Below are 17,720 nucleotides of genomic sequence, written 5' to 3'. Positions count from 1 at the left end.
TGGACTACCTCCTCTCAAAAAAAAATTATTTAAATAAATAATATAAAACACATGTATTTAAACAAATACATAAATAAATAAATATATATACAGTACATACAAATGAAATAAAGGAAAATAAGAGATGTCACAAACAACAGTGTAGCTCAGTTATATAATGATAAGATATAGAGATATAAAAGACATTTATACATGACCACAGCTTTTTATTTTGCGATATCAATCTTCACAAAAAAAAAGAAAAGAAAAATAATTTAAAGTGAAATGAATTAATTATGTTTTTCTCTGTTTTGTTTTTTTTTTTATCTTACTTGGCCTTTTACATAATTTATTTTATTTTATTTTTTATTTTCTTTAGGGGAAATACATAATCTGGCGTAAATAAGAAAAGAAATACAGAAATACAAATTTTAAAAAATGTTATGGCCAATTCTAATTACGACTGTCCTTGAAATATTTTTTAAGAAGCGTATTTTGGTACAATTTTTAAGTACAAGTTCCCTTCCTTAGTTCCTGACACGGAGGGTGCAGCCCTTGAACAAGACCACTTTGAAGTGAACAGAGGGACCATGGATGCATTGTGGGAGGGACGTCCTGTTCTTCCATTGCGCGACCTCCGCTGCTCGTTTACGGCATCTCCATCTCTGGGAGTGGTGCACGAAGAAGAAGGAGAAGAAGAAGAAGTTGCCAGCATGGCGTTTACGCTGTACTCCCTTATCCAGACCGCTATTCTGTGCACAAATGCAATTGCTGTGTTACATGAGGAGCGGTTTCTCAGCAAGAGTAAGTATTCCGCCATATTTTATATAACGTACTTCACACTTTATTGAGATAACGGTGGATACCTGCTAAAAGTAGCTAGCTGATATTAGCTGCTTTCTACTACACCCAGCTACTTAAGGGAAAATAAAATGAGGTTAAATGGTTAAAAATCCACATAAACACATCTTCTGTCTTATTTTTCCTCTGTTACCCACTGCCACTTCCTGTCTTCTTTATCCTTTCTACATTCTTGTCTTTTCCCTCTTCATCTCTCTCTGTCTTCAGTCGGCTGGGGTGTTGACCAGGGAGTCGGAGGTTTTGGGGATGATCCAGGAGTCAAAGCCCAGATCCTCAATCTCATCCGTTCAGTCCGGACTGTCATGCGAGGTGGGAAAGCTAAAAAAAAAAAAAAAAAGACAATGTTTAATAATCTAAGATGAAATATTGTGTGAATGTCATATTCAGTAGGGCTGGGTGTCCTGTGAAATGTCCTGATAACATCATAGAAATAGAAAATAGATCAAGGTTTAATTTTGTTTTGATCAGAAAGATGGTCACCTGACTAAGAAACTGAGCTAAGTTTGAGTAATTGACAGTCTTTAATACTCAGTGCTACCGACACATTTTGGTCAGTGCACAAATGCCCAGCTCTACTACTGAGAGTATGAGGATTTTGTAACTAAAGTTTCCAATAAGAAACATTTGTATATGTGTTTTGTTTTTTCCAGTACCTTTAATCATAGTGAATTCAGCCTGCATCGTCCTGTTGTTGCTGTTTGGTTAACACTGCACACCAGTATGAAGCCAGGGGACCAGACGTGCCAAGGAACAACTACACATGCTCACACAGACACACACTGTGTTGTGTGTCATTTTGCCAGTCTTCAGCAGTATGGAAAGGTTTTCACATAACGATTGGTAGGGGAATGGATGAAAGGAGAAAAAAAAAGAAACAAAACAAAATCAATTTCAAAACTGAAACGAGAGAACTCATTTGCCACATGGACAAAAATATGGCCTGTGTTGGCCCCTAACATCCCTGTCAGCATCACACCAAAAGGACAAAATAGATAAAATAGATCCTAGAGTTTTGTTTTTGTGCTGCACAGTGTTTGTCTTCACTTTTATCATCAAATATTTGGTCACAGACACATTGAAGGGAATCAGTTTGAATGATTTCATGATGATATGTGTCATATGTTTTATTTTAGTGTGACCAAGGAGGAACCTGTCACTTTTTATAGATATGGCAAAGTGTTGTCAGCAGTAGGTCTGGACGGTATTTCCAGTTTCACTTCCCATAATATCATAATGGACAGCTGCAGTGCACAGTATATGTATTTTTTAAATGGGGCTCAGGACTGGTTCTCACCATGCAATGTTCCAGGTGTACAGTTTAGTCACCAGTGAAGACTCATGGATTATGTTTGGAAATCAGAAATAATGCTGGTGCCTGCTGCTAAAATTATAACCGTAATCCTTGTCAGAAGAAGGCTTTTGTTTAAACGGTGGACTTCTGGGGACAGACACAAGGAGACATTCAACACTTGTTGACACTTTGTCAAAAAGACTGTTACTGTATAGTTCTAATGGTCCTGCAGTCCTCATTTGTGACAGTGAAGGAAACTCATAACCTACTGAAGAGTTTCACAAAACCAAACCTGAACAGAAATTACAGTTAGAGCTCCTTCATTCTCAGTAATCTCTACCCACTGAAGCGCAAAAATGGGCAGTGTTTTATTTGTTCTGTTAGAATTTTGTTTAATATGTGTAATGTAAATTTTAAACATTATTGCCAAACGCAACTTGCAACAATGTACTTTTGTACTGTTTACACACCCATAAATGTATTATTCAGTATAATGAAATACTTTTTATCATCTTTTCTTTCTGAGTGTGGCAGAGGAACAGAGAACATGTGGACAGGAGTTTCTGCTGTTTCCCATTTAAATAAGCCTCTGCAACCACTTTTCATCTATTCTAAATAGATAAATAGTACATTTGAAACAAGCCCCTTCTTGCTTTTACAACAGTACCTTACTCGCACTTGACAAAATAGCAATACTTTCACTTGAGTAGGATGCTGCAGTATCTTCTCCACCACTGTTCTGTATAGATATACACCATGTTTGTGCTCCACTTCATTAATAATCCCCATATGTTGTGAATTATCACCATTCCCTCCCCTGCTAAGCTCCACAAACATTTTTATTAACACTAGTTTTGATCCTAAATGCATATAAGGGGGGGCGTGAGAGGGAAAAGGGGATCTGCTGGAATTAAAAGCATATGTTTATCAGGGAGATTTGCACAGTAAAGCCACTTTGATCTGTGATTAGTCGGAGTTTAGATGTGGGTTCACCGTAAAATCTGTAAGCGATCACAGGCGAGTCAACATGCATATGTATCTGCTCTCCACAGGATAGGTTATGTGTTTTTTGGGTCGGTGGTCTGACTAATAAATCTTGAGAATGTGGTTTGACAGGTTGGTTTGAAGCAGCTTTATAATTCTTCATTTTAACTGCTCAATCATATAATTTTCGATTTTTTTTGTGCCACTTGTTAGTTTAATTGATTCCAAAAAACAAGTTCAAGAACATAAAAATGTGGAGACAAAATGTATAAAAATCCAGAATAGAAAATATGTGACCACAAAGCATGCCACAAAGTCAGAGGTTTGTTTCCAATAATAGCAAGGGCCAGTGAATATACCGAAAGAAACATATAAAACATAAAAAGCAAACAAAAGAGAGAGAGAGAAAACAATCAAAATCTGAACCAAAACATTGAATTGAAGCCATGAGAAGGGAGTTCAAAGATGGTCCTAATTTAGATATTTTGTTGTGCAGCACAGTGTTTTCCATAGCCATCTTCTGAGCTGCATACTATGTAGACACAAAAACTGAAAACTAAAAGAAACAGTGTTATTCACTATGTGGAGGTAACATGAAAAGAGGATTTGATCAGTGTTATCTGGCATCGTGCAGAGAGAAGGTTTTTGATGTTTTGATAATACCTCCCGCCACATTAAATCTATCTGAATGCCCTAAAAGATGCTCTAATGCGATACATCTGTTGGTTGTTAGTGAGATGGGACACATATGTTTTTTTTTTTTTATTATTCTAATGAGTGATTAAGTGGTTAAAGATAACCCTCTTATCTGATTACAACATATAAATTGGAAAAATAATAATAGAGAGAAGATGAGAGGGTGATATCAAAAAGAGAGAGTGATATTAAAATTGTTTTTTTTGTTTTAGTTTTTTTTTTTCCCGAGGAAAATAGAGAAAATAATACTTTTAACATGATTCAGAAATTGATGAGAGTGGGAGCAGTTGCAGTGTATGGGCTGCAGGGGGCAGCACAAGTCCAATTTAAACCGACGAAGAAGAAAACATCAACAGGAAGCAGGAGGGACAGCTGCTGTTGCTAAAGGTTAGCCAGGCAGGTTGTCTAAACATACTGACTTTATAGTTATTGCACACAATATTCTACACAAGAATTGAAACAGCAACGAACAGCAATGAACTCGATATATGTGCGAAAATTTTAAATTTAAATTAACAGCTACGTAAATTGTCTCCATCATTCATGTGTGGCACAAGCTGCAGGTCCAACAGTGGCTTATTTATACTATTATAAGCAAACCTACAGCCTTTTCCAGCTAAACATGTAATAGCGGTTGAAAAGTATGCTATTCTAATGTGGTAAATTGCTTGAGAAGTGCTAAACCATTAAATATCACAGTTACAGCATGAATGTTACAGTGATACAGTAGAGGTTAATAAAATGAGTAGTGAGACTGCAGTGAAACTAAAGGACGTGCAAATAGCCTTAAAAACAAGACTAACAAGTTATTCCACCACATTGTGGAGTAATGCAGAAAGAATGCAAAGCCATAATAGAAATATAATAAATAACACAGGGATACTGTAGAAATAAAGTGGAGTTACTAAATAAGAGATGAGAACCTTTAAGTGTGACAGCAGTGAGTAAAGAACATAAATATAATACCATGAATATGATGCGGTATTGTAGGATTAGTGGTGCCTTTTTCACTTTTTCACATTTGTCTTGTGATGGTAGGAAAAACACAGGTGTATTTACATAACATTAACGATGGCTGCATCCCAGGGCGATGAAGGGCCAGAGTAATTAATGTCATTAGTTACACCTGTGCTTATTCTGCCACGATTAAGGTCTATAACCTAAGATGCTTTGGCAACAACGGTACATCAAATAGAAACCACTGAGTCTTATAAACATTTCCCTAAAATCCACCCAATATATTTAGTGTATTTGGAAACATTGGGATTTCTAATTTATGTTATACTTGTTCACACAACATAATGTCGCTGCATACTGTTGAGTATTATTGGAAAGCTTTGAAACCGGGCAGTTTAATACTACAGACACACTAGGAGTCAGCTGTAGAACTGTGAAGCTTGTTACAGCCCCAGTTTCCTGTTAACATTCCTGCTACACACACATGCTCAGAAAAAAGCTTATTCTCAGCTTGGCATAGCCTGTTATTCCTATTTCCTGTTATTAGTTGAGCTAAATACAAATAATAGATACAGGATCTACAGGCTGAGTGTGTATGGTTAAGCTATTTTAGGTGGGTATTAAGAGCATTAATTGTACCCTCACATTGATAACTACATGACAGAAATCCAAGCATATCTAAATAAAAGGGGATCACACAGTCAGAAATCAAATACCAATAAAATAGAATCCTAAAATCTGTATTCTAGGCAGGAAACCATAAATGCTTGAGACAAACCAGTCAATAATCCTCTCAGTTTGTCCTGATATAGGTTTGAATAACGCAGTAATCTGATCAGTTCTGCCACTACCGATGTGAATTATGATTATGAATGTGTAATCTCTAAAATAATAAATTATTTTTGAAAGAATAAGCTTTTTTAAACTGAGTAAAGCTCCATTCACAGTGGACCTTGGTCATATTTAGGGGTTTAGAAAATCAGAATCAGAAACTGCAGTAGAAGCGGTGCTTATCTAACAGCAAAAATGTCTGTTGAGTGTTTGGCTGTTTTATGCTTGGTTGAAGTGTGTGAATGTCCTAACAGCAGTAAAAAACCAAAGAGTGTCAGAACAGATGCAGGTGTAGAACAGGCTATCATGCTCACATGCCACTGCATCCCTACAAGCTATGAAACATTTTCCTAACCTTGGGTCATGTTCACCATGTCCTCTGCAGGTTTCCAGCATGGCGGGCAGACGAGCTCTGAAGGCCGTGCTTATTGACCTGAGTGGAACGTTACATATAGAGGACATAGCGGTACCCGGGGCGCAGGATGCCCTGAACAGGTAGGAAACCGCCCCCAAACCACGAACAGACTTAAAATGCAGGGTCAAAAGTTTGAATGTTACTGCATGAATGAAAACCAACAGGACAGGTCCTTAGGACTCAGGACTGAAAACCACTGATCTACAATTATTTGGTTGTAAGTGTAATCACTGCTCCACATTGTCATGTCGTTTAAAGACCACAAATTCTCCAGTGTCACTGTATCATAATTTTGTTTTTTTAGATTTTAAGATGTTTGCTTTTGTGTTTTGGTGCCGTGAGGTTACGACAGGCGTCTGTAGCTGTGAAATTTGTGACCAACACAACCAAGGAGAGCAAGAGGAACTTACTGGAACGACTGCAACGTCTCAACTTCGATCTCCAGGTAAAAGGTCAAAAACTTTTGATTTAGTGCAGATGCTTTTATTGTAATGCTAAAGACATGAACTTAATAAGCGGAAACAAGTCAGATTCTGCTGGGTGCTCTGCCTCAGAAAGAAACAGCAATGTCTTTATTTTCCAAAAAGTAGATTCTTGTGCTGATGTTGATCTCAGGAGTGCTGCCTTATTCCCTGACCTTTGAAAATGAACTACTTTGTGCAGGAAAAGGAGATCTTCACGTCTCTGAGTGCAGCGAGGAGTCTGTTAGAGCAGAAACAGCACAGACCACTGCTGCTGGTGGAGGACAGTGCACTGGAAGACTTCACTGGTACTGGGCTCCAAGTGGTGTGTTGTGTGTGTGTGTGTGTGTGTGTGAGAGAGAGAGAGATACCTTGCTTCAGTTGTTGGATGAAGACGAAAAAAACACTCATATTTGATCTCCCCTTTGCACATCACCTTTTCAATTGATCCATTACTCATTTAGTTTGTTGTTAAAATTAGTTACAAAGGCCCAAATGACCAGAATCAATTCTGACCCTCAGTATTCCATTTAAAATGACATTAAGCGAAGAAACGTAGCAGCTCTTCACATTTGTGAAGCTGTAATTGATTGTTATTAATAAATGACTTGATAACTGAATAGGCATATCAAGCTTAAAATTGATTACCCGACTAACAATTTTCAGGCAGTTACAGTTACTGTATGTTTCGCTTTGTTTACAGGTATTAACACGTCAGAACCAAATGCTGTCGTCGTTGGACTCGCTCCTGATCACTTCAACTACCAAACACTCAACAAAGCTTTCAGGTGCTAAACTCATCCATAAGACACATTCATCAGTGAATCACGAGACTATGATAAATTTTTATTTTTCAGTGAAGGTATGGGGGATTGAGCTGAGATGTTTTTCCATCCATCCATTTTCTACCGCTTATCCTCTAGTAGGGTCGCAGGAGCCTATCCCAGCATCTTTTCGGGCGAGAGGCGGGGTAGATCCTGGACAGGTCGCCAGTCCATCGCAGGGCACATAGAGACAGACAACCATTCACACTCACAGCCACACCTATGGTCAATTTAGAGTATCCTATTAGCCTAGTCCCCATTTTGCATGTCTTTGGACTGTGGGAGGAAGCCGGAGTACCCAGAGAGAACCCACACTGGCACGGGGAGAACATGCAAACTCCACACAGAAAGCTCCCGCGTCCGAGCCGGGACTCGAACCCGGAACCTTCTTGCTGTGAGGCGACAGCGCTAACCACTGCACCACCGTGCAGCCTGAGATAGTTTTCCATCAGGTCAAATGATGTAACAGTTGAAAATCCAAAATCAGCTTTTTAATTTACCTTTTTTTTTTTTTAGATGATTTAACCTTTTAATAATCTTGCTTTTTAACCAGTAAAAGATACAGGATTATTGATAGAACGAACTTCCTGCCAAAGTCAGGCTCTACCCTCTAAACTTTACATTGCTTAATTTCCTAGTTTTCCCCTGAATGTTTTTTCAGTCACTGCAGCCTGTTAATCATTTGCATTTCTCCTCAGAATGATTCTGGATGGAGCGCCTCTCATTGCCATCCATAAGGCTCGGTACTACAAACGTAAGGATGGTTTGGCCCTTGGTCCTGGACCCTTTGTGACGGGACTAGAGTACGCCACAGACTGTAAAGCCACTGTGGTGGGAAAGCCAGAAAAGACTTTCTTCAAACAGGTTAAAAATTCAATTTTACTTTGTTCACCTTTTCCCCCCCAAGTACACCTCATGATATGTTTCTATTATATTTGTTTTGTTTTTTTAAATTTAAATTATTTGTTTTAGTATGCATTGTCTAAATTGGATTCAGAGTTGATTAACACACTTGATTAATCTCTCATTGGTCTCTGGTTGTTTCCCTCAAATAGGCTCTATCTGATTTAGGCTGTAGCCCCAGTGAAGCTGTCATGATAGGAGATGTAAGTATATTTTCAACTGTGATTCATTAACAGCAAGTTCATTTAGTTAATTTTCAACATTTATCTGACAGACAACAGTAACAGCTGTACATTTTATCACATGTTGGTCTTTGATAGTTTGCGTCCCCTTGTTGTTTTCTTACAGGATGCAAGAGATGATGTGGGTGGGGCTCAGAACGCAGGGATGTTGGGTATTCTAGTCAGAACTGGTAAGAAAAAAGACATCTTCCTCAAGTTATTCTCATCTCTCCACCAGCTTCACTTCCTCTTCCTGTCTCTACCTAAATTTACCTGTTGCACAGTAAACAGAAATTATTCTTCCACAGTCGTGTCTTCATTGTAACCACATATTCATGGTGCCTTTCATTGGATCTGATCTCATTATCTATGTACTAAACCGAATACGATGATTATTATTGCTGTTTTTGTGGTTGATGCCATTCCAACTTCTCCTCCTGCCATCTTTCAGGTAAATACAGAGAAGGAGATGAGAGTAAAATCAACCCTCCTCCCCACCTGACTTGTGACAGTTTTCCAGACGCTGTTGAACACATCCTGACAAACCTGCTATAAGCCACATGTAACAATAGAATTCTACAGTTTCATTTTAGTATACAGGCTTTGATTTGCACAAGAAACACTGCAGCCACCGGTTATCACTGTTGTAGACTATTGGTGTTTTTACAGTGGACATAAGGGAGTAAAAAGTTTCCCCTCACACCCTTGTCATGATAGTAAAGTAAAAATACCCATCTTGTAGTTCTTAAGTTTGACTAACTGTCCCAATATTCTCTATGTCAAAAATGTCCATTTGAGTGTTAGACTGTCTCTTCTCTTTAGGTCTAAAATGTTGAAAAGTAAAAGTAAAGCATGCATTTTAGAAGTGCCAACCATCCGTTGCCAAAATAACATGTGCCACAATGTTTTGCCATTATATCATGATGTATAAATTTAAGTTTGAATTAAAATATTAAGCTGGTATTTATTGTTTAATATTTTTTGTGCTTATGCTCATCGTACAGATCAACAAAATTAAGAAAGACAATATTAAAATTAGTAACACTGGCTCAGGACCTTTGTATTTACACATTATTTCAGTATTTTGCTGCGTTGTCTTAAGTTTCTCTTTTTCCTCAGTGTCAAATATGAAGTCATAATTTGACACACAAAGTACTAGTGCATACAATGTTTCTGAAAGGCTTTAAGCTGTCAGACCAGTTCTGTCCCAACCTACAGTTCCAAGTTTGTAATATGTGACACATGTCCAAAGCTTAAAAAACATAGGCCAAAAGAGCATAATGTTGCAACTCTTGCTATAGCTCCCACTAAGTGTAACATTAACTGCAGTAGGTGAATTTATATGCAGTAAAAGAAATCTCATCCAGATATGTTGCAGTGTTAGTGTGAAAGTCTTTTTTTCATGTCTGTTTATCCTTCAGTCTTCAGACAGACTCGTACTCTCTCTCCCAGGCTGTGTATCTGTCCATCAAGTTTCGGGCTGAGGGTTTGGTGTGTGCGAGGACTTCCAGGAAGTCAGCTGTTGTCACAGTTTCCAGCTGGATGGTTGGCAAGTCAGTGTCTTCTGTGAAGGAAAATGACAGTGAGGCTACAGTGTTTTATTTGGGGACACTTACAGAAGACATGGCTGTTGTGGGAGTTGATCTTCTTATGTGGATTTAGATCCTCTATTCATTTGGCAAATGTATGTAGTCCTACCATCCTGATGTGACTCCAGAGCATCAAAGATCTTGCGGACTGGTCTCATGGCAGCCTCTTTACACACCAATCTGATATCAGAGCCAGAGTAACCCTCCATGCCCTGAAACACACACACAAAAAACACAGGCAGATAAGGCCTAACTCAGAGTCAGTGTATTGTGATTATATATTCTTTCTCCTCAGGGGAAATGAGACAGATTTGAAAAAGTTACCCCAAACATGAAAATTCTCATATTAATGAAAAAGTGCAGCAGATAAATGATTATAAATGATTGAAACATTTAGGGTTAGGGTTAGTTAGTTGTCTCAAAATCACACTGTAACACACTTTTGCCAGGGTTTCATAGTCCAACTCAGTTCGTAGCTCCACTCCTCCTGTGGAGTTGAGAGGAGGCAGCCAATGAGAGATCATAGCCTGGCGAGCAGGTGACTGTGGAAGACTCACTAGAATCCTCTTCTCTAACCTCCTCAGCATGGCGTGGTCCAATTCCCTGAGATGAGAGGACTAGTAACAAATCTGTACAGACAGCAGTTCACTACATTATCATTTTATATGCTCTCTAAATACCATTATTGTCTTCTTTGTAAATTTTCATTTTTTTTTTTTTAAAGTTTATTTTTTTGGCTTTTTATGCCTTTATTTTGACAGTACAGTGGAGAGAGACAGGAAACGGGGAGGCAGAGAGAGGGGGAATGACATGCAGCGAAAGGCCGTCCGATGCGGGATTCGAACCGGGGCCAACTGCAGCGAGGACTGTAGCCTCTACACATGGGGCGCCTGCTTAGACCACTACGCCACACGACACCCAAAATTAGCATTTTTTAAATTGTAAAAATTAAGTTCCTGTTCGTGGATTGAAGAAAGGAAAATAGTCTTTTTTTTTTACTTGTTTCTTTATGCATTTATATTTGAAGTAGATTCTCAGTGGCTGCAAATTAAACATCCTTTTGAATTGGTGTTGGTGTTTTTGAACTGCAGATGTTATGACGATAATGGCATGTTTTTGTTTTAGGAAATTTCCAAGTGTGTGAGAGAGAAATAAAGCAGGACGTAAAAAATCTGTCTTCATCTTCCTTTATGAAATGGCAATACAGAAATATTAATTGGTTGTCATTATCATTATTAAATATAAATGCAAGTAGTATGTGTTTATGTTAAGTGTTACCAAGGCAGGTTGGAGGCAGCCAGTACAAACACCAGGTCTTCTGATTTTGCCAGTCCGTCCATCTGAACCAGCAGCTCTGTCTTCATCCTGCGACTGCCCTCATGCTCTCCTCTGAAAACAGACATCAGTCCACTATACTATACTAGTACACAATAACTATAGGGTCAACTCTGTGGGAGAAACAGTGTTGGTACAGTATTCTAGCAGCGCTGGAAAACTGGTAAAACTCCCATATCTGCATTTACCACACTGGTTCAGCTCACCCCATGCTGGTTCCTCTCTGGCCCATCACTGACTCCAGCTCATCCAGGAAGATGGTGGATGGGGCGTGGTACCTGGCCAGCTCAAACAGGACCTACAGAAATATACATACATAGATTTACACACATCCAAACAAAAAAAGTACAGGAGACTGTGTAAACTTGTTTTTTTCTTATTTGTTGTATTTGATCTGTTTTATGTGTTGAACAGCAACCTACCCTGACCAGTTTCTCGGAGTCTCCCCTCCACTTGCTGACGATGCTCGAGGCTGAGATGTTGAAGAAGGTCGTCTTACATTCTGTGGCCACGGCCTTGGCCAGAAGCGTCTTACCTGTGCCTGTGTGTATGTGAGCCAGATGGTCACAAGACTACATGTCAGGTAAATTTCCAAAATGTTGGACCTAAAATTCTTCGTAGTAGGACACAATGAACAGCAAGAAAACAACATGTTTTTCCTCCTTCAGGGAACCTGAAGAAGGAATACAGCACTGGAGGTCTTACCTGGGGGGCCATAGAGCAGCAAGCCCTTCCATGGAGACAGAATGCCTGTAAACAGTTGTGGGTACTGTAAAGACGGAAGAGGGGAAGATAAAAGGGACAGAGGGGAGAATAAATTTAGTAAAGGAAAGAAAAAAGGCAGAGAAGGCAGGAAAAGAGGGGGTGATAAGTGAGTGCAGTGAGTGAATCTATGAAAATGACAATAGCATAGACACAAACCTTTAGCAAATCATCTTATATTTCAATAAAAAAAGCATTTATAGCTCTGAAATTATTACCAACTTCTAGCAACGTAACATGTATTTCCATTTTCTGCAGACCATTAAGAAGCTGAGCTGTGTGCAAAGGAAACAGATTAGGCTGATGTATGGCTGAATCAGTGCTGCAAATACAACATATCACAAATCAGTTTGAATTTTAGGTGGCAAACAGGGGCTGACTCAAATCACCTAACTGACCTTATACCTCAGAGAATGAATAATAATGGAGACAGAAGTTAGGGATTGTGGGAAGGTGGGGGAACGGTGTTATTCAATAAAACAGGCCAACAGAAGAGAAGATAGACACATCCGTCCTAATCTCCGTCTGTAAATGTCAAGAGGATGCAGACAACCTGATTTGTTGTCATCATATCCATGAGAGAGGTCTGGGTGATGATGATAGAAGTGTGTGTATGTATTTTCTGTCTGTGTACTAATGTGGTTGCATGCCTGCTTTTATTTGTTTGAGAATTTTCTGTATGCAGAGGCAAATGTGTGTTAATGTAGCTTTGTATATAAATTCTTCATGGCATTCCATGTGCGTTTGCTTCCCTCCCTGCCTATCTATCCATCTGTGTATGTGTGTTACCATATTATTCCAGATATAGATTTAATGTCAGCCTAACAAACTGGCCTGACCCCGCTGCCCTCCTTCTCTTTAAGCCCTTTAAAGGAGATGTATTCAGAATCGAAGATGGGTGACCGGTGCTGAAATACCAGCGTGCTTGGGCAGCGGACGCACCTTAATGGGATAGACGACGGCCTCTTTGACTAATCGCTTGGCATCCTCCAGGCCGACAATGTCCTCCCATCGCACGTTGGGGCTGTGCAAATAGATGTCCTTTAGGGGTGAACACACACACAAACACACAGAGTGAAGGATTGCATGTGGAAGATATCAGCTGGAAATGGACACACACACACTCACACACACACACACGCACGCACACACACACACACACACACACACACACACACACACACACCTCTTGGTGCGATTAGGCTTTAGTAAATAGGTGTCCTTTAGAATGAAACATCAGATAAGGGAAATAGATCGAACCTGGGCCTTCATTAATACAACAGATCAATTCATTCACAACAAAGCTCTCACTGCTCTCTAGTGGACATATTTGGTATCATTAAAATCACTTAAAGGATACTTTCACATTTTTAGAATATATTCAGCTCCTTTACAAGTTTGTTTTTGTTCAGTGTATACTGTATAGCCTTTGAGTGTGTGCAGTACCCTGCTGATGATTGCAGCCAGTTCTGTCATTTCGCCACTCATTCCAGAAAAGCCACTGAGGGGCTTCAGCAGCCGTTCCTGCAAAAACAACATAAAAAAAGTTCTTGAGTATTTTGCGCCATTTAAAAAAAACATACAACAAAAACAAAAAGTATTTTTGCATGTTTTCATTAGGATTGTTACTATTTTTGTTTTTTCAGTGTTCAGACACTCCAGTGTAATTACCATGTGGTCTGAGTCAATACCAGATCCTTTGACAGCATCCTGGATTAAACCCTTACCATCAGTCACCTGTCCCTAAAATAGAAAATACATGATTTTCTGACACATGTAGGTGAACACATGCAGAATAAGAACAAAACAGGCACTAGCGATTCAGTTTCAAATTGTAATTTGCAATAAAAAGAGGAATGGTGTTCTATTTATGAGAGATTTGGAAGCAAGAGATACAAATATAATTTTTAGTGAAACAATAAAACAATAACAAATGTGGGTGATCATGGTGAAAAACCATAGCATTAATAATGTCTGAAATCCAAATAAAGAAATATCTTTTAAAAATAACCATCAATAACTTCCCCAGTACCTTCCTGATTGTCGCTACTTCCCCTGCTGTTCCATTTTTAATGGATGAAACACTGAGACCAAACTCTGATGACTCTGAAGGAACAGACGAACCATTCTCCTGGCAGATGATACGCAGTCATCAGGTTGTAAGAATAATCACTTTTTATCTTATATACTTATTTTGATTGTTTTGTCATGTGCTTAATGCTGTATATGTGTATTTACACTGGCGGCTGCCTTCTTTGCTCCGTTTCCAGACTGTGGCCTCTGGGACGGATTGATTTTGGGAAGAGGCTTCACAGCTGAACAAGGGCTCCTGAGGGACAAAGAGAGACACAGATATACCATCAGCATGAAGGAAAAGGTACGACTATTATGTTTTGAACATAAAATAAAATAAAGGTGTGAGAGCTGTACATTCTTACCTCTTTACTCCACTTTTTGCAATTCTATTTTCACCTTGACCAGAAAAAAACAGAAATACAACAGACAATACTGACAAACTATCACTGAGAATTAACAAGCACATCCCAATAATTCAGAATTTAGCAGCACATTTGTCCCATTGAGTATGTTGCTCAGTGATTTAGTAGTGGTCATATACCTGGCTCTACTGTTCTTCTGATAAGTTTGGGATATTTCTGGAACTTGACATAGTGATAACTCTCATACTCCATCAGCACCATCTCCAGATCGATGTTATCGCAAACCTCAAACTTCCTCACACCTCCATTTGTCTCCTGGTCCAAGGCCACTGCTGCTGCCACATAGCTGGTGGACAGGCATACATGCACACACATTGTAAAGATCAAAAAAGAAACACAACCAACTATTTCTGCTTTGTCTTGTCTCTTGTGAGGCTAGGGAATCCAACATGAGTTTGTTTGTTTTGTCTATTAATTGCATGTATCTATACTTTCTGTGTATACACACAGAGAAAAACGTCCTTCCAGCCATCTGTAGGCTACAAATTGGCAAAACCTTTATATTAATGTTACTCACATACCTGCTGCATCAGCAGCAAGTGTTCTCTCACTTGCAACTGTAACAATTGTAACAAAGACCAGATCCACCTCACATATCATGAAGTTGCTGCTGTTATACTTCATACTGACCCTTGCCCCAGCAGGTGGTGGTAGATGAGGATGAGAAGGCTCTTCCTCCTCATTTCAGTCCTCAGCTCATCCTGTTGGACATCACACAGCTTACTTCATCACAGAGACTCACAAGCAGCTCAAATTTAAAGCTTGTTTCAATCAGGGTGTGATATTATCTGTGTTTGAAAATAACTTATAACAAGTACTCTTGTCATTATCATTATTATTAGAATTAGGTCGTTTTCACAGCAGACATTTTGACTTGTCATAGTAGGAAAAGCATGTGTTACTAATAACATTAACTTTCCTATTTTAGTGTCCCAATACATTTGTTTTAGTAGAAGTACTGTTGCCAGATATTTTGGAAAGGCAAGGAAATAAGAGACTAGTCTGCTGTTACAGTGAAATCAGAAAAGGTTTTTTTTCTTTTTATATCATACAGCCAGCACCAGTGTAATTAATAACACTTGTGTTTAACAAATCAATATGTCTGCTGCGAAAAAGGGCTGAAGCCCAGTACTTGAAGACAGTAGTATAGTATAGTAGTACTACAGTACTTGAGTATTACAGTAGCTTACACTTTTCCTGCAAGTGCGGAGAGCGTCGTTGCGGTGTCTAACCCTAACTGGGAAGTAGACGGAGTCAAGTTGCCAGTAGAGGGAGACAAATTGCCACAAATGACAACCATCTGACTTGGTATCTAGGCAACCAGTGGACGCTGAGTATTTGTGTCTCTAGCTGCATGCAAAACTAGCCTGATTAGCTCAACGGCTAGCTGCTTATTGTTTAGTTGTGACAGTTTAGCTGCTGTTTGCTGCATGACATAAAGTGTAAAGCACACTGACTTGGCAGTGGATACATTTATTAATCAGTATGACGTTACATGTCATATGGGACAAGCAACGTCTTCTCTAATTCTGCCATAAGCTTTCATGACCCAGTTAGCTAAAAGTTGTCAATTTACCAACGGTTGTCCGTCAAATCTGCTTGAAAATACAAAAAAAAATTAAAGCCATTATACACTCACCGCCTCCCGGGCTTGATGAGCAATTTTCATGGATTGATATGAAAGCTCCATCATGATTCTGAAAGATTAGTGAGACAGCAAGTCTGGCAGTTTTGTTTTTTTACGGTTGGTTGTTCTTCTTAGTCTATTCACTTTGTTTTTATATGGGGAGTTACGCTGTCCCTTCAGGGCTTCCGTTCTTAACAGGTGTCAATTTTCTTTGTATGTGTGTATGAATACCATACACTGTATAAAAAAAGGTGAATACAAATACCGAAAAAAGGACTAAATACTGCTTAACAATGACTATGCCATAGAACCACAGAGCTGTCAAAATTATATAATAATATTAAGATTATATTTATTAGACAAAAAAACTTTTTTTCTGAAAATGTACACAATTTCCTCTGAAATAATAAGAGTAACTAGAAAATTCCAGGGAAATTTTGAGTGCCACGGGGGCTACTGCCGGGATGAGTACATGATTTATTTCCAGTGTTCAAAAGTCACCCTGATCATATTCTGGTTTTGAGAAATCTCTTGATATAAAAGACTCTGATATAAAACAATGTCACATCCCTCCATCATGTATTATGTGGGAAATATCTCATATTCTGTGTTGTTTTTTTTAATAAAAAAAGAGGCAACATGTCTTCAAACGGGCATTTAAAGGGTTAAAATCCTGAAAACTAATAAACATTTGGTAGGTTTGAGCAGAACTGAAGTGGTTTAAGAGATTTATGCAAAAAAAGCAGAAAAAAATATTGATATATGATGATTTTATAGCATTTTCTTTGTGTGTCCTTTTTTGGACGTGAGGAACCCCAGAGGGTACAAAATGTGTTACCAGTGTATAATAGACCTGTAACAGTAACTGACATTAGATTTTAAAAATATGTCAAAATAGACACTTTCTTGCAGAAATCCATACCTACAGCTGTAACACAGCCAAAATGATCAGCAAATCAAAAAAGAAAAGTGAAGAAAATGTCCAAAAAAGGAAGGAGGGACCCCTGAGGGTTAATAAATCCCATGAACCGCTATTTAAATTACCACTATAATGTTTTTTTCTGTGCTAAATTTAACATTACTGGGGAGGAGAGCAACGTGACTAGAAGTGACAGCGAGAGAGGGCTAGTAGCTTCTCCTCTCCTCTGTCTCAGCAGAGACCGTCACAACTTCATTCACTCTTTTAACAAAACAAAAAAAAAAGCAACGAAGGAAGCAGTAAATGGACCTACATATTTAAGACCTAACTAAATGTAATTTAAGACCTAACATGCGGCTAATGTAAAGCTAGCATATGGATGCACATGTCGCATATGGATGCACATGTTGCATATGGATGCACATGTCGCAATTTGGAGTGAAGTCATATTTGATCTTTCCAAATGTGTCCTCCAAGAGGCTACTACTCAATGACAACTTATTTAGGCATGCTAGCATTTGATTTACTGAAAGGGCGGGGGCTATCTTAAGGCTCACATCATGTGGG

At 38.7% G+C, this 17,720-nt stretch overlaps 3 protein-coding genes across 5 annotated transcripts; 2 read left to right on the top strand and 1 right to left on the bottom strand.

The window, feature by feature from the left end:
- Nucleotides 1-641: 641 nt before the first annotated feature.
- Nucleotides 642-3,244, top strand: ier3ip1 (immediate early response 3 interacting protein 1). The gene is made up of 3 exons (XM_023407245.2): nt 642-783; nt 1,048-1,149; nt 1,491-3,244. The coding sequence occupies exons 1-3, from the start codon at nt 693-695 to the stop codon at nt 1,544-1,546; spliced, it is 249 nt and encodes an 82-aa protein (XP_023263013.1). The 5' UTR covers nt 642-692; the 3' UTR covers nt 1,547-3,244.
- Nucleotides 3,245-4,102: 858 nt separating this feature from the next.
- Nucleotides 4,103-9,386, top strand: hdhd2 (haloacid dehalogenase-like hydrolase domain containing 2). Its single transcript, XM_023407241.2, has 9 exons — nt 4,103-4,198; nt 5,985-6,094; nt 6,357-6,459; nt 6,678-6,783; nt 7,179-7,263; nt 7,998-8,163; nt 8,355-8,405; nt 8,551-8,614; nt 8,875-9,386. Exons 2-9 carry the CDS (start codon nt 5,994-5,996, stop codon nt 8,976-8,978), a joined length of 780 nt encoding a protein of 259 aa, XP_023263009.1. The 5' UTR covers nt 4,103-4,198; nt 5,985-5,993; the 3' UTR covers nt 8,979-9,386.
- A 461-nt stretch (nt 9,387-9,847) lies between these two features.
- Nucleotides 9,848-16,335, bottom strand: katnal2 (katanin p60 subunit A-like 2). 3 transcript variants are annotated; one of them, XM_023407243.2, is made up of 16 exons: nt 16,247-16,335; nt 15,238-15,308; nt 14,727-14,893; nt 14,548-14,581; nt 14,348-14,438; nt 14,142-14,240; nt 13,781-13,852; nt 13,556-13,633; nt 13,052-13,150; nt 12,053-12,116; nt 11,770-11,888; nt 11,554-11,645; nt 11,291-11,401; nt 10,453-10,615; nt 10,122-10,224; nt 9,848-9,987 (listed from the first exon to the last, which is right to left on the bottom strand). In XM_023407243.2, exons 1-16 carry the CDS (start codon nt 16,298-16,300, stop codon nt 9,848-9,850), a joined length of 1,557 nt encoding a protein of 518 aa, XP_023263011.1. In that variant the 5' UTR covers nt 16,301-16,335. The 3 variants fall into 3 exon arrangements, with proteins under 3 accessions (XP_023263011.1, XP_087030370.1, XP_087030371.1); XM_087174244.1 differs by having other exon boundaries at nt 14,360-14,435; XM_087174245.1 differs by lacking the exon at nt 13,781-13,852.
- Nucleotides 16,336-17,720: the final 1,385 nt, after the last annotated feature.

This window comes from Seriola lalandi, unplaced genomic scaffold (genome assembly GCF_002814215.2).
Source record: "Seriola lalandi dorsalis isolate HSWRI2012SDOR001 ecotype SW California unplaced genomic scaffold, Sedor1 jcf7180002054332, whole genome shotgun sequence".
NCBI classification, from domain to species: domain Eukaryota; kingdom Metazoa; phylum Chordata; class Actinopteri; order Carangiformes; family Carangidae; genus Seriola; species Seriola lalandi.
The sequence above is the reverse complement of the archived record's forward strand: the minus strand, read 5'-3'. Positions and strand labels throughout refer to the sequence as shown.